The following is a 15,096-nucleotide window of genomic DNA, read 5'->3' on the forward strand; positions in this document are numbered from 1 at the left end:
TGTCATTTTTTTTTTGGAGGAATGTATACAGTGATGTTTCCCCAGGTTGAAATTAGGTCCACTATTTTTCTTGGTCAATATTAGTAGTGTAGACTTCAGGATATTGGGCACAATTTTAAATTGGTGGGTAATAGTTGGAAGGGTTTTGAACTGTGCAGAGAATAGTGGCAGGCTTCAAGAGGACAGCAGTTGGCTGGTGAAATAAGTGTGGTAGATGAGTTTTAATGGGGGGAAACATGATATGATTCATTTTGGTTGGAAAAATGACTGGAGGATACATTTCTAAAAGAGTGCAGGAGCAGAGGCCATAATCCCAGAACACCATCAGTTACTCCCTCAGTAGAGGGAGACAACTGGTGGTGAGTTGAACTTAAGGGTCTCTAAGTCTCAGTTGAAAGTTGAGGTTGGGAAGAGCGGGCCTTCATGGTAACCTCAGGTGGTACAGGAATTGAATCTGCGCTGTTGACATCACTCAGCAGCCATCTCACAAACTGAGCTAACTACTCCTCGTAAATCATTAAAGATGGCAGGGCAGGTTTATAAAGTGGTTAAATAGGCAATCACAATCCTGGGCTTTATAAAGAGAGTACTAGAGTACAAGGGCAAGGCAATGACAATGAACATTTAAATAATGCTGGTTCAGCCAGAGCTGGAGAACTGCATCCCATACGGGTTTTAAGAAGAATGTGAAGAATTTCAAGAGGATGCAGAAAAGATTCACAACAAACAGGGATGAGGGACATCAGTGACATGGATTGACCAGAGAAGCTGGGGCTGTTATCTTTAAAGAAGAGAAGGTTGTGATGAGATTTGATTATGGTGTTCAAAACCAAGAGGGGTTTACTCTGAGTAAATCAGGAAAAACTGTTCCCATTGGCAGAAGAGTACAGAACCAAAGGGCGCCAGTTTAAGGTGATTGACAAAAGAACTGACAACGACCTGAGGAAAGTTATTTTTGACCAGTGAGTGTTAGAATCTGTAACATACTGCTTGATTAGGTGCTAGAGGCAGATTTGTCATAGCTTTCAAAAGAGGATCAAATAAATACCTGAAGAGAAAATCATTTGTGGGGCTACAGGATAAAGGCTAGGGAATGGGAACAGCTGAATTACTGTTGCAGAGAGCCAGCATGGACAAGATGGTCTGAAGGACATCTTTCTGTCATGTAACAATTCTGTTGTTCGTCCATCATTCATGTAACTTGCTAAACTGCTTTTGATTTGTCATTACTATTTTCAAATCACTGCACGATTTCTCCCCTCTCTGCTTCTGCAGATTATCAGCTCCACAACCTTCCCATTTCTGGCCTCTCAACTCACTGCACTGATGGCAGCCGTGCTTTTAGCTGCCCAAGCCTTCAAGCCATTTTCTGAAGAAGGGTCTAGGCCTGAAACGTCAGCCTTCCTGCTCCTCTGATGCTGCTTGGCCTGCTGTGTTCATCCAGCTCTACACCTTGTTATCTCAGATTCTCCAGCATCTGCAGTTCCTACTATCTCTCAAGCCTTCAACTGTTGATTTTCGTCCCTCAATGTTTCAACCTGTCTTTCCTTCTTTAAGCTGCTCCTCGAACCTCCCTCTTGGAGCAAGCTTGCAGTCAAATTTCCTAAAGTCTCCTTCCATGGCTTGGCATCCAATTTTGTTTGATATTTTGTTTGCTGATGTGAAATATGGAGGTACTTTGGAAATGCTAAACCAATGCATGTTATCACTTCAATGCAGCTTTTGCCCACCGTGTTTTAAGGCTGATAACATTTTCCAAGCACAATTCAACCCTACTGCGGCGAGGTGATGGTGTGGGGGTGGTTTGTGTGGAAATAGCAAACTGTCCATGAAAATATGACACCCAATTTGCTAGGGATGGTTTTTGAGGTTAATACCTTCAGGTTGCACTTCCAACTATGAACAGAGCAGTCTGTGTACACACTAAACAATGGCACCATGTAGCTCTCACTTACTGTATTTGCTTAAGATGTAAATATAATGTTTTATTTCCTTATGAGTCTACAGTACTGTGTGTTTGGGGGAAGGACAGATTGTATGGGGGTGGGGAATCAGCGAAAGATTGGCCAAGGGGCATAATGCAGAGGGAGAGAGGTGGGGAGAACAAGGGTGAATGGAAGAGGGAAAATAAATGACAGTGAGGAGGATAAGGAGGGAAAGTGTGAAAGAGACAGAGGAATTGGGAATTAGAGAGACTGGGGAGAGAGAGAGGGCAAGATGGTTTGGAAAACATGAGGAAGGGCAACTAAAAAGGTGATCGAGAGAGGGCAAGAGTTTTAGGGAGGGTGGGTGAAAGGGAGGTGGTTGGGTTGGATTGAGGGAGGGCTGAAGAGAGGGAGAGTGAGGTGGTAGAGTGAGAAGGTGGGCAAGTGACTGAAAGTGCCAGAACTTGAGGGCGGGTGTGCAAAATGAGGGCAAATGAGAGGGAGAGCAGGAGAAAGATGGTGAGACTGAGGGAGAGTGAGAGAGAGGGGTGAATAAAAACGAGGAGGATAAGTAAGTGGAGAAGGAGAGCGAGAGGGAGGAGGATGAGAAGGTGGGAGGAGAGAACTGCAGCTTCCGTGTTTCAAAAAGGAGCAGCCTGTGCCTGACAGTATGCCCTGCCCCTCTCTCTCTCTCTCTGGGTTGAGGAGGTGTACACCCGAGACAAATGTGAACTCTGAACTCTATCCCACTGATAAAAGGGGGTGGGGCAAATTTGCACAGTGAGGCTGCTGTCTTGCTGTTTTGGAAATCTGGAATGAGGAATACTATCTCGGAGCCAAAGGAAATTCTTTGTGGGTCTGGCTGCTGGGCCTAGGAAGAAGGAAACATGTAACTGAGCTGTGTACAAGAGGTGGAGGAGATAGCAGCTGAGCGAAGACTGTACTCTGTCCTGCTCCCAGTCTCCCATGATGGTGAGTGAGTGCAGACATTTCAAAAAGTTGTTCAGAAAGTGAGAGAATTGTATTTTCAGTTTTAACTTTATCAAAAGTCTGGGTTTGGCAGGAATCGTGGTGATTTTGTTAATGGCAGTGTTTTCCTGTTCTGTATATTGGTGCCAGTGAGTAAGCATTTACTTCGATCCTGCAGAAGTAAATTGAAGGATTTCGGCTTCGTCCTCGCTTTGTCTGCTGAATGTTTATACAGAGTGTGTTTCTCCTCTGTCACTCTTTCAGATTATCACTCTCGCACACCTCTCTTTCTCGCGCTGTCTCTCTTTCCCTTATACTTTTGCTCAATCCTTCTCCTTCTCTCTGTTTTTCTCTCCAACTCCCTTTTCTCTGTCTCACTGTTTGCTCCAAATGTTCTCTCTTGCCCTCTCATGCCTGTGCCCTCAGCCTCTGATCTTTTCTGCCTTTCACAGTTGCTCTGATGATCTCTCTGTTCCTCATGCCATTGCAACATCTTTGGAGTGTTTTGAACCTGAGGGTACTGAAGGGGGAATTGGTGGTGGTGAAGTTTAAACCCAGTTAACCCTTTGTTTGTCTCCTGTTCTCACAGGGGCAGGGTATTGAGAGGTGGCAAGCTGGGAAACTAATTGGGTGAGCTGATTGGCTCTGCAGAGAAATACACCCCTTCTCACCATCGTAGCAATTAAAGTTCTGAGCCAAAATATCCGTGAAAGAATTTTTCACCTCCTCACCAATTATTTGGTCAATTAATGGCTACATAAGGAGCCTCAACTCACCACCTCTTCAATAACCTGCCTTACTGCAGGTGAGAAAGTTGGCTAGTTTCCTAAGGGAGTCTATAGTCAGGTTTGGAGGGTGGTAGGGGACTCCAGTTGCTCCAGTCTGGGACCACCCAGAGGCAAGGATGGCAGGCAAGGGGTCAAGGTCTGAAAGTCACCATAGCCTTTGTCTCTGTCCGACCCCACTCCCTTCAAATTCCATCCGTAAGAAGAAAGAAAAAAGTTTTATTTACTCACCACTGGATCCACTGAGGAATAGACCTTGACCTACTTTAGGACTCAGTAGCTACTGATCTCTGATTGGCCAGCAACCTCCAGCGACTTGGGTGTTGAGACCTGTGATAGGACGAGATACTCACCCTCACTCACCTGTCAGCTCTTAACGATCGGGTAACTGTTACCTTAACATTGTGGGTGGTGTGTTAGTCACTATCTAATAAACTCACCCAAACAGTTAAAAAATACATGGAAAAATTCTGCCTAATGTCCCTGTTAGGATGGCCAATCTTGCACCAATATCACTGCTAACTCCAGGTGATGAGCATATTGTCCTATTGTTAACTTGCTTCTCCTGTGTCTCCATAACTACATGATTGAGCTCAGAAAATTAGTGTAGTGTTGTGTAACTGTTACCAATCCAGCAGTGGTGCTATGAGCTCTGCCAGCTCTGGGCAGACAAATTTACTCACATGGAACAGCCACCACTTTCTACCTTCTGCCAGTCTTTAGCTCCAATTCTGCTTTCTGGGTTGTAGCCAGATTTCTATTTGTTCTGCTACTTGTCCCCTGTCTCCACATGTTCTGACCTTAGTCATATGTTTATTATGCAGTACCTTATCAAAGGCATTTGAATTCCAAACACACTGAAATTTGTGTTCGCCAGCAATCACCCGGACTGGCTTGTACCATGAAATCAAAAATGCAGGTTAGTGAAGAGATATGCAAAATATGCTGTTTCCTTGCATTCCATCATGACCATCGCTCCCAATAAGTGGTCAAAGTATTTTTCCATGATGGGTTGTGAATACAATGACCAAAATCAATTTGTGGTAGTTGTCTTGACTTCAACTAGCATCTTAAACAGACCCTTGAGCTCCAAACAGGTCCTTCCCAGCAACTCTATCCTTCTGTCTTAAGGTTTTCCTCTCAGTGCTCAGGATGCTGTTTGCATCAGAACAGCTTTGGAAGTTATCCAGTAGTGCTGGGTGCCAGATACCATCTTCTAGTTGTTGAAATATGCAGTTTTGGTGTTAGGGCCGGGTGGGTGTGAGGTTTCAAGATGCTGGTTGATGGATAATTCTGGTTTGTGGGGTGCTAGATGGTGTGAATTTTACAGTATATTATTCCTCTTTATCCACCCTTTCTGTTACTACCTCAAAAATTTAATAAGGCAAGACAAGCATAACTTGCCCTTTATAATTCTGTGTTGACTTATTTATTACATTTGAAATGTATTTCTACTACATTTTTAAGTTGAGATTCCATTATCTTTCTGATTACCAATTTTAAACTAACTGGTTTATAAGCCCCTCGACTTGTTCCAGTTCCATCTCTTTTTTCAAAATATAGCAATCACATGAGCCCCAATCTGCTGGTACTTTCACACTTAGCTCTTTTCTAATGAATTTTTAGTCGTTATGCTGTATTTTCCAAGCTTGTTTTAGTCTGTGCAGATGCAATCCATCTCAGCCTGGGATTTTACCCCCTGATGTTAATCATCTCTCCCTTTTCTATCTTAAATATCTTTACACCTTTTTTGATTTTGTCATTGATGTCATGCCTCCCTGGTAAATGCCAAGGCAAACCAATTAAAAAAGAATCCAATTATGCTGTTGGCAAGTTTATTGTGTGCAACATTTATCTATCTCTATCATAACTTTTTTGCCATGACATTGACGTGCCTGCAGAATACAAACCCTCTGTAAGTTCATAGATATGTTATATATATGTCATATTTAAGTTCTGTTTGCTTTGTTTGTTATTTTTGTTTTTTCTTTGTACCCTAACCTAAGGCGTCCCAAAGTGGGGTTTCAAACCCCAAGTGTGGTCACAAGGTGAAATTTTGGGCTCCCAAGCTCTGAGACAGCAGTGGCCGCTATGTAGTTCCAACCAGGTCAAAGAATGTGCTCTCTCTCTGAAAGGCCCCAGCTCTCACGGCCCTCTCGAAGGTCACAGCAGGGGTTGCGACAGTGTTTATGCTTTGATATGGAGTCATAGTTAGGAAAAGGTTTTGGAAGCATTGACCTAACCTTAGTGCAGTTAGCTAATCGGCTACAGTATGAAGTAAATTAACACCAGTGGTAGGTTCAGGCCCTGGATCAGTTGTGAACCTTCACAGAACCTTGTTGGAGTGGAGTGGAACTATTGTGGAGTGGTGCCCCTCTTGTTATTTAACCAGAGTCTCTCTGCAATGTAGTGAGATTCCTGTGGGTCCTTTGTGGATTATGGATGTTTACCTCCTTAATGTATTCCCGGTTGTATTTCTTTTTTGTTTATGTTCTTAGTGCATGCATTGTTCTTTAGTTTCAGTATTGCTCTTAACCCTTCATTTATTCGTGGTGTTCCATTACTGATTATTTTGTCTTTGCCTTTCAGTGGGGAATGTTCATTCTGGGCTCTATTAATCATTGCTTTAAGTGTTTCTCGCTGCTCTTCCAATCTGTTTGTGGTGCATTTTGTACGACATTTCCAATACCTTGATTACCTTCTGCACCACATTGCCAATACCTCAATTATTGAAAAAATTGAAACTGTTCAATGAAGACAGATTTTTTAAAGAAGGAATTTGTAAAACGCCACTGTGAATTTTTGTGGTGGGTATTGCTCATACAACAAGCTCACACCAGATTAACCTATCGTGCCTGGCAATTTAAGGACAGTCTTACTAGGTTGGGAATCTAGACATGATGAGGCAGTGTTCTAATGCACAGTGCTGTTTCTCTTGAGATTTTTTACCTGTTGATTTCCATTCCTTCCCCTCCCCCACCTCAGCCAGAACGTGACTCACTGAGAGAGCACTTCCGTCTGCCTAAAGAAAGAATTTTTGAGATTGGCCAGTTTTCAGCAGAAATATCTTGGAGTGGGATTAAACATCATGTGGTTTCATTTGTCAGACCCACACATATCTTACAAGCAAACAAGAGTAACCCTTTGCTCTTACAATGAAGCAGATCCACCCACTGAATATCATCCTGGCTCATCCTCAGAGTGCTAGTGATGTGAAAAGGGGATAGTGCATTAACCCTTTAAGAGCTACAGAACAATCTTTTCTTTTGATGTTGCTTCACTGGTATAGACTGGTCATATAGGAACACCAAAACAGGAGGACGCAATTTAGTCCCTCAAGTCTACTCTCCCTCTCAGTCTATCTTGTATTGTAATGTGTTTCTTAATTGCATCTGCCACCTCAGTTCTGTATTCCTTAATAAATACCCTCGCCCAGCTAAAATCTAACTATTGCAAACTAGGGTCTTATTTGAAATAAAAACAGGAATTGCTGGAGAAATAAAATAGAAAGTCCTGGAGATCTTCAGCATGTCTGGAAGCATCTTTAGAAAGAGAAACAGAGTTAATGTGTCGAGTCCAGTATGACTTGAGCAACATAGTGGCTCAGTATTTAGCACTGCTGCCTCACAGCACCAGGGACCCAGGTTCGATTCCAGCCTTGGGTGTCTGTCGGTGTGGAGTTTGCACATTCTCCCTGTGTCTGTGTGGATTTCCTCCCACAGCCTAAAGATGTGCAGGTTAGGTGGATCAGCCATGGGAAATTCAGGATATTAGGGATGTGGGTCTGGTTGGGATGGTCTTTGGAGGGTTGATGTGGGCTTGATGGGCTGAATGGCCTGCTTCCACACTGTAGGATTCTATGGCTCTTATTTGGAGCTATAAAATTGTGTTTTTTATGCTGTTGCCAGAGGGGAAGAAGTAGGGAGTGGAACAGATGGTGAGGGTGCTCGTAGCAAAAACGAAGGCAATGACAATGGTGGTAAAGGAGTGATACACATGTAAAATAGGTGTAGATGTTAGGTGTGAAATGGAGAAAATGGGCTTGCTTTGTGGAGAGCAAAATTAACCAAATAGGAAAAAGACATGCCTGGGGAGGGTGGGGGATATCAGAAAAATGGGCGGCAGTGGTCATACTCTGAAGTTGTGGAACTCAATATTGAGTTCTAAAGGAAAAAAACTGAAAGGACTGTGGATGCTGGATATCAAAAACATAAACAGAAATTCCTGGAAAACTCTCAGCTGTTCTGGCAGCACATTTGGAAAGAAATCAGAGTTACTGCTTTGGGTCTAGTGACCCTTCTAGAGCTCTGAGTTCTAGAGGCCGTAAAATACCTAAGCAGAAAATGAGATGCTGTTCCTCCAGCTTGTGTTGTGCTTTGCTGGAACTCTGTAGCAGACTCAGGACAGAAATTTTAGCATGAGAGCAAGGTGGTTTATTGAAATTGCAATCAACTAGAAGGTCAGGGTCATTCCTGTGGACAGATCTGAGGTAAAAACTGAAAGAACTGTGGATGCTGGAAATCAGAAACAAGAACAAAAATTGCTAGAAAGGCTCAGCAGGTCTGGGAGGATCTGTGGAGAGAAATCAGAGTTTAAAGTTTCAAGCTCAGTGACCCTTCCTCAGATTTCTCTTCACAGATGCTGCCAGACCTGCTGAGCCTTTCCAGCAATTTCTGTTTTTGTGACAGATCGAAGCAGTCACCCAGTCTGTGTTTGGTCTTGTCACTGTAAAGGAGACTGTACTGCAAGCAGTGAGTACACTAAACTGAGTTGAAAGAAGCACAAGTAAACACTTATGTGTTTCTTCATGGGATGTAGGCTCCACTGACTTGGCCAGCATTTGTCACTATATCTAATTGCTTTCAAGAAAGCGGTGATAGGTTGCCTTCATGAACCACTGCAGTCCATGACCTACAGTGTTGTTGAGGATTTGATCCAGTGAAGGAATGGCGAAATAGTTCAGAGGATGATGAGTGGCTTGTAATAGGGACTTCTTGGTGACAATGGCTGGAATTGTCCCTGTGGGAACAAGATAGCAAGATGATTTCTAGCTTCTTGAGTGTTGTTGGAACTGCACTCAATCAGAGTGTTCCACTATACTCCTGACTTTTGTCTTGTAGATGGTGGACAGACTTTGAAAAGCCAGAAGGTAAGTTATTCATAAGTAATAAACATACACATTAGGAGCAGGTGTATTTGGCCCATCGTACCATCTCCTTTACTTGATCGAATCATGGCCCATCTGATTGTGGCCCCAACTCCACTTTCTTGTCTACCCCCAGTACCCTTTCACTCCTTTGTTAGTCATGAATCTATCTAACTTGGCTTTGAAAACATATAATGACTCAGCCTCCACTGCTCTCTGGGAAAGAGAATTCCACAGATTAACAACATTCTGAGAGAAAGAAAATCTTACCTTCATCTTAAGTGAGAGACCCCTTATTTTTAAACTGTCTCTTGGATCAAGCCTCTCAGCATTTGCCTTGTCAATTCCCAACAGGATCTTACATTTTTCAATATGATCACCTCTCTTTTTCCTAAATGCCAATTGGTACAAGGTGCATAATGTGTAGAATGTGGACTACTTTATATCCACAAATATTTATGTGGCTGGACCAGTTCAGTTTCTGGTCAATCCCTAGGATGTTGATAGCAGTGATAGGTGATGGTAATGCTATTGAATGTCCAGGAAAGGTGATTACTTTCCCTAATCATAGATGAATGGCATTGTTTAACATATGTTGTGCCATCAGTTTTCAGCTAAAGCCTGAATTTTGTCCACATGGTTCTGTGGTTGTCACAAATGTTTTCAGTATTTGAGGAGTTGTAAATTGTGCTGAGCATGGAATAATTATCAGCAAACATCCCCACTTTTGCTCTTATAATGGAGGGAAAGTCATTGATATGTGCTAGTTATGACTCCTAACCAGTGGAGACTTTCCCCTTAATTCCTTCAACTTCACTTTTAACTAATGCCTCTTGATGTCTCAAGGGTAGCCCAATGGCTCAGTGGTTAGCACTGCTGCTTCACAGCACCATAGACCCAGGTTTGATTCCAGCCTTGATTGATTGTTTGTGTGGAGTTTGTACATTCTCCCCGTGTCTGCATGGGTTTCCTCTGGGTGGCCTGGTTTCCTCCCACAGTCCAAAGATGTGCAGGTTGGGCCAATTGGCCATGGTAAATTGCCTGTAGTGTCCAGGGATATGCAGGCTATGTGGATTAGCCATGGGAAATGCAGGGTTACAGGGATGGGGGTTTGGTCTGGGCGGGATGCTCTGCAGGAGATCGGTATGGACTCAATGAGCTGAAAGGCCTGCTTCTACACTGTAGGGATTCCATTCAAATCTCTTAATGTTAAGGGCTATCATTCTCACCTCAGCTTTGGAATTCATTCATTTCTTCTGTCCACGTTTGACCCAAGGCTGTAAAGAGATCTAAAACTGAGCAGTCCTGGCAGCATTGGGTTTAACTTTGCCATATGAGTATGTAACTGAATTGGAGGTAGGAGACAGAGCGTTGGGATAAAATTGAACCCTAATAGACATGATGTGACAGTGTTCCCCACAAACCTGTTACAGTCCATCAAATTTTCACTGAAAACCTTGGATGAAGGAATGATAAGTTCGTATCTATATTTACAGAAAATGCTAATCTAGGAGACTTGGTAAATTACACAGCTGAGAGCAGGAAGTTACATGGGAATATGGTCAGATAGCTCAAGTGAGTCAGAAAATTGGCAGATGGAGTTCAATGTGGGGAAATATGAGGTCACTAATTTCAAATCCAAGTGAGTCAAATTGGGATAGTTTCCAAACAGCAAGAGGTTCCAAACTGTTGGAATTGGGCATTCATGTACACAACTCACAAATCAACATAGGAATATAGAAGATAAGAACTTCTGGCCTTTCAAGCCAGCTCCTCATTCAATAAGATGATCTTTTTAGATCACAAGACATTGGAGCAGAAGTAGGCCATTTGGTCCATCAAGTGTGCTCTGCTATTCAATGAGTTCACACCTGATAGTTCTCAACTCCACTTTCCTGTCTTTTCCATTTAACCCTTGAATCCCTAATTAATTAAAAATATGTCAATCCCAGTCTTGAATATTCTGAACAATCCAGCCTCGACAGTCCTCTGCAGTAAAGAATTCCGCAGATTTCCCCACCCTCTGAGAGAAGAAATTCCTTCTCATCTGTGTCTTAACTGGATGATCCCTTATTCTGAGATTGAATCCTCTAGTCCTATACTCAACCCCCACAGGGAATAACAACCTCTACGCATCTATCCTGTCAAGCTCTCTAAAGAATCTTAAATATTTCAATAAGGTCGCCACTCATTCTTCTCAGCTCCAGTGGGTACAGGGCCGACCTACTCAACATCTCCTCATAAGAAACTTCTTTTTTACCCAGGATCAAACCAGTACACTTCTCTGGACTGCCTCCACTGCCAATATCTTTCCTTAGATAAGGGGCCCAAAAGTGTTTGAAGTATTCCAAGTGTGATCTGACTGGTGCCTTATAATAGTTTGAGCAAAACTTCCCTATTTTTATACTCCATTCCCTTTGAAATAAACATTACTCAATTCCAAATTCCTGCACTTTCCTCATTTCCTTTCATTCTCTTAGTCCCCAAAAATCTTTGACCCTCAGTCTTGAATGCACTCAGTGACTAAGCTTCCTCATACCACTGGCAATGAGAATTCACAACCTATGAGGGAAGAACTTTCTTCTCATCTCTGTCCTAAACCCTGTGACTCTGTTCTAGATTCCCAGGAGCGGAAGGATTTTCTCAACATACAAATTTCTTACAATGCTTGACAGGATATATGCTTCAGCGGGATCAAATCTCATTCTTCTAAACTCTAGGGAATTTGGGCCAAGCCTGCTCAATCTCTCCTCATGGAATAGTTGTCTCTTCACAGGAACCAATCTAGTGAACTGTTGCAGTGCTCCCTCTAGGTGCAGGTATTAAAAAAGAATCAAAAATGTTAATGGAAGGTTGGTCTTTATATTAGCAGGGTGACAATATAAAGGGCAAGATGTTAGGCTTCAGTTTCGGAAAGTCTTGGTCATACTCTACCTTGAGAAATGATATTCAGTTCTGGATGTTGCATCTTTTTAATAAATAAAGCTGGAATGTAAAACTAGGGTCAGTAATGGTGACCACGACAGTTACCATTGATGGTTGTAAAAACCCATCTGGTTCACGAATGTCCCTCAGGAAGGGAAGAATGCCATCTTTACCCTGTTCACATTCACCACAATGTGGCTGATACATAACTCTTCTCAAAGGATGATCAGCAACAGTTGTTGACCTCATCAATGATGCCCACATCCCTTTAACCACTTCAAGACTTCCCAAAATACTTTATGTGACTGAAGTGTAGTCACGTTGTGATTCAGGAAACACAGCATCCAATTTGCATATAGCAAGCTCCCAGAAACAGCTACAAGGTTATAACCAGATAATCTATAATGTTGATTAAATGATCAATATTGACCAGGAAACCACATTATCTTGTTTCTTCAAAAAACTTTCTGTGGGACTTTTTTTTATCTCCACATAATTTTGGTTCAACATGCCATCCAAAAGATGGATGCATCAGACCATGCTGCACTCCCTTTGTACTGCACTGGGACGGCCAGCCTAGGTAGCATGCCCAAGCCTGTACTGGGGAGGTCTTGAACCTGCAACCTTCTCAGTGTTCTACCCACTGAACCATAGATGACAATTGTAGTATCTGTTGTCAGCTCACTAACCCTCTTCTAAATGCACAGCGTTTGACAAATCAAAATGGGAAAATAAACAGGACATAAATGCCAAATGCTCCCCTGACCTGGGCTGGAGGTATGATACTACCATATGCCTTCACCAATTAAGTATGTACTAAAAATCAACTGAAGGCCAAACACAAAAAAGACCATCTCCCTCTGCCAGGGGACGGCTGGCACAGAATGCAGATGATATGACCATCTCGCCAGTGCGTATTGGATATTTTCACTGGCACTTACAGTATTTCAGCACAGGAGCAGGACATACTCCAATTCTCACAAGGAAATAGGGAGTTCTAATTGTATCCTACTAATTCCCTGGGTCAGAGATGGGCATTGCTTTGTGTCCCTGCTTGATCAGCCATTTTTGTAGATTTACAGCTCTGACCCAAGCTTTCTCTGTTGCGGAGGATGCTGTGCACCCAGTTGGAAGTGGGACAGTCATTCACAGACTAACATGGTGAACGGGGCAAGTAGAGATGATCAACTTTTATTAACAGGGTAGGAATTTTACCAGTGATAAGTGTTCCATCCATGGAGTGTCAGCGACTAGCAGGCCTTTTGTGTTGCAAAGTTGCAAGGTTCAGTGAGGGGAGAGGGGTGAGTTTAATAGCAACTACAGAAAGCAGCCCTGATACTGCACTTCTTCAGCACAGCACTTAAAGTGGAAGCCTAAATTTTGGGCCCTAGATGCTGGTGTTTGACTTGAACCCAGTCTTCTGACTCAGATGCAAGAATACTGCCCACTGATTTTTGACCCACCGTGGAGGGTGGGTCCTCGAGAACCAGGGAAGAGAGCATTGGAAAACTCAGCTTTGGACATTGCACGTATCAGGGTCATGACCAGTATTCTGCTAATTATTCTTCTGCTGCGTGGACCTCCAAGGCCCATGCACAGCAGCAACTTCCAGAACCAAAGTCAGTGCTGTGAACAGTTGGAGCTGCTGCGCATGAGTGCAGTTTAGAAGGAACATAGTTCATAAGATTTTAAATTTCTGATTATATCTTTAGTTTAAGGTAAAATGAAAGGAATTGTGTGATCTGTTGAGGTCTGCATGACAACAGGTCTGGGTGATATAGCTGTTAGAGGTCAAAGAGCAGCTCAGGTTGTTTGTTAGAAAGAAGGTGTGTGGTGTTCACACTCAAAGACAATGGCAGCAGCATCTGCATGTACAATGGTTACACTGATTGTATAGCAAAAATCAAAGAACAAGTTAAGAATGTTGGACTGTAAATAGTTATGCTTTAAAATATCCAAGGTAGCTAATTTCACTGGAGTTTCATGGTTGGCTAAACAGTATTTCTACTTCAGTATGAGGCCCATGTGATTGATGGTGCCATGGAAATGGGCTTTGAGGAGAACGGGTTTCTCAGAGACCTCTAAAACTTAACAGACACAGAAGTGTGCCAGGATCTGGGAGAGAAGGAACCATCTTATGGGAATGTACATATGAGCCCATATTCAGATTGAAAAGAAGATTTGTGAGGAAGGTTCATCCAAGAACTGCAAGGAAAGGCTCTCACTGAGAAATATAGTCTGAAGTTAAAAGTTACAGAACTGCTAAAGGAAAAGGGCAGAAGTAAATCCTCAGGAGCTGAACTACTTAAGAGAAAATGTGAGGCATTCCTGTGAAGTGGTTTTTTGATTCTGTTAGAAGAAGGGGAATGTTCTGATCTGTAGTTTAAATTATAAGTTGACTACCTCAAAAGTGTTTCGTCAATAATACTCTTGGTCTGTTCATGACAATGAAAGTTGTAAAATGTGAATTTTTCTCATGTCATCCTTTCAGCTATCAAATGGAAATTTGACTTCCTTTTATTTTGTAAGCCATTAATCTCTATGGGGATCAGATCATGAGCCAACAAAAGTGTGGCCAAAAAGTGTGGGACTGAGCTAATCAAACAGGTGACTGATGTTAAAGAGTTGTGTGCACAGAGACTTTAGTTCTTTGTGACTATGCTATTGAAAGCATTTGTCCTGCTGCAGTTTGAACAAGCCTTTGGTCAACTGTCTCAGTTCTGAACATCTTACTATGGCTCCGTGCAAATTTTATTTGATAACATTCCTGTGAGGTGGCTTGGGACATTTCAATATTTTGAAGATCTTGTCCAAATGTAAGTTCTTGTGTTCCATTGATACTTGAGGAAGGTGGTCACACACTTGCTCTGAGTGTTCCCATGGTGACAGTGGATGCCTTATAGTAAGCCCATGGCTATTTCTGTTTATTTTTAAACCAGTTTAAAAAGCTCATGGATAAATCATTCTGGTCAGGTTTTAAGATGTTTGTGGTATATATTCCATACTGTACCAGCATGAGAATGAGTACTGCTGAGAAAAGAAGAGTGCTGTTGAAGCTATTCGTCTTGTGCCTTTAATAGTTATAGCTGTAATTATGGGCAACTTTAATCTGCATATAGATTTGGTAAATCAAATCAGTAATGGTAACATAGAGGAGGACTCCCTGGAGTCTGTACAGGATGGTTTGCTGGATCAATACTTTGAGGAAGCAGCTGGAGAACAGGCCAAGACAGAGAATTTAGTAATGAGAAAGGAATAATTGGCATTCAAACTGTGCAAGGCCCCTTGGGGTAGAGTGACCACAATACAATAAAATTCTTCATTAAGGTGGAGAGTAACAATGTTG

General features: G+C 42.4%; 1 protein-coding gene across 2 annotated transcripts in view; it reads left to right on the top strand.

The window, feature by feature from the left end:
* The first annotated feature begins 2,592 nt into the window (after window positions 1-2,592).
* triobpb (TRIO and F-actin binding protein b) overlaps window positions 2,593-15,096 on the top strand; it is an 80,820-nt gene continuing 68,316 nt past the window's right edge. The window contains exons 1-2 of one of the 2 annotated variants that reach the window (XM_048617641.1): window positions 2,593-2,897; window positions 4,504-4,598. In XM_048617641.1, coding sequence (XP_048473598.1) covers window positions 4,581-4,598 — 18 coding nt within the window. In that variant the 5' untranslated portion in view covers window positions 2,593-2,897; window positions 4,504-4,580. The remainder of the gene's footprint in view (window positions 2,898-4,503; window positions 4,599-15,096) is intronic. The other variant, XM_020519093.2, reaches the window with a different exon arrangement.

The sequence above is a fragment of the Rhincodon typus genome, chromosome 37, assembly GCF_021869965.1.
Source record: "Rhincodon typus isolate 14 chromosome 37, sRhiTyp1.1, whole genome shotgun sequence".
Classification (NCBI taxonomy): Eukaryota; Metazoa; Chordata; class Chondrichthyes; order Orectolobiformes; family Rhincodontidae; genus Rhincodon; species Rhincodon typus.